The sequence below is a fragment of the Geospiza fortis genome, unplaced genomic scaffold (genome assembly GCF_000277835.1).
Source record: "Geospiza fortis unplaced genomic scaffold, GeoFor_1.0 scaffold112, whole genome shotgun sequence".
NCBI classification, from domain to species: domain Eukaryota; kingdom Metazoa; phylum Chordata; class Aves; order Passeriformes; family Thraupidae; genus Geospiza; species Geospiza fortis.
The window spans coordinates 19,586,862-19,587,400 of NW_005054298.1; the positions used below are offsets into that span (position 1 = coordinate 19,586,862).

Sequence of the window (539 nt, forward strand, 5' to 3'; positions counted from 1 at the left end):
GTCAGCCAGAAGCACACTCCAGACAAGCCTCCATCTGCAGTGTGTGTACCAGCCAGCTGGGATGCCTCATGCACTCCCTAAGCAGCAAATCATGCCGTTGTGGAGCTGACACAAGTACTTTCCATTTGGAAAGTAGATACTTTTTCCTGGTGCACAAGAAAGAATTAGCCTGGATCCTCCTCTGTTCCCCTCTTGTCCTGCACACCCAACAGCTAAGGCAGGATGTAATTTGCCTGACTGTACTTTGCAGGTAGCCATTCAACATTACCAAGATCTTTAGCTTTCATCAATAATGAGGAGGATGGGTGGAAAGAGAGTCTTGCTTCTCCCTCATAAAACCTAACAGTAAAAATAAAACAAGATTCAAGCTGAAAATTACATTTCCTAAGAGCCTACAATATTTGATGGTTTCCTCAATCCCAGCAGGTAATTTATTGCAGAGCTATGAAGGTTTTAAGCAATGCCATTTTTTCACGCTGGAAATTCACGGTCTTTCTTACCAGCATCTCGATTTGCAGTACATCTGAGCTTTGGCATTC

The 539-nt window shown here is 43.6% G+C and overlaps 1 protein-coding gene across 1 annotated transcript in view; it reads right to left on the reverse strand.

Moving 5' to 3' along the window:
* Positions 1 to 286: 286 nt before the first annotated feature.
* WIPF1 (WAS/WASL interacting protein family member 1) overlaps positions 287 to 539 on the reverse strand; it is a 22,298-nt gene continuing 22,045 nt past the window's right edge. The window contains exon 5 of the mRNA XM_031058429.1: positions 287 to 339. Coding sequence (XP_030914289.1) covers positions 287 to 339 — 53 coding nt within the window. The remainder of the gene's footprint in view (positions 340 to 539) is intronic.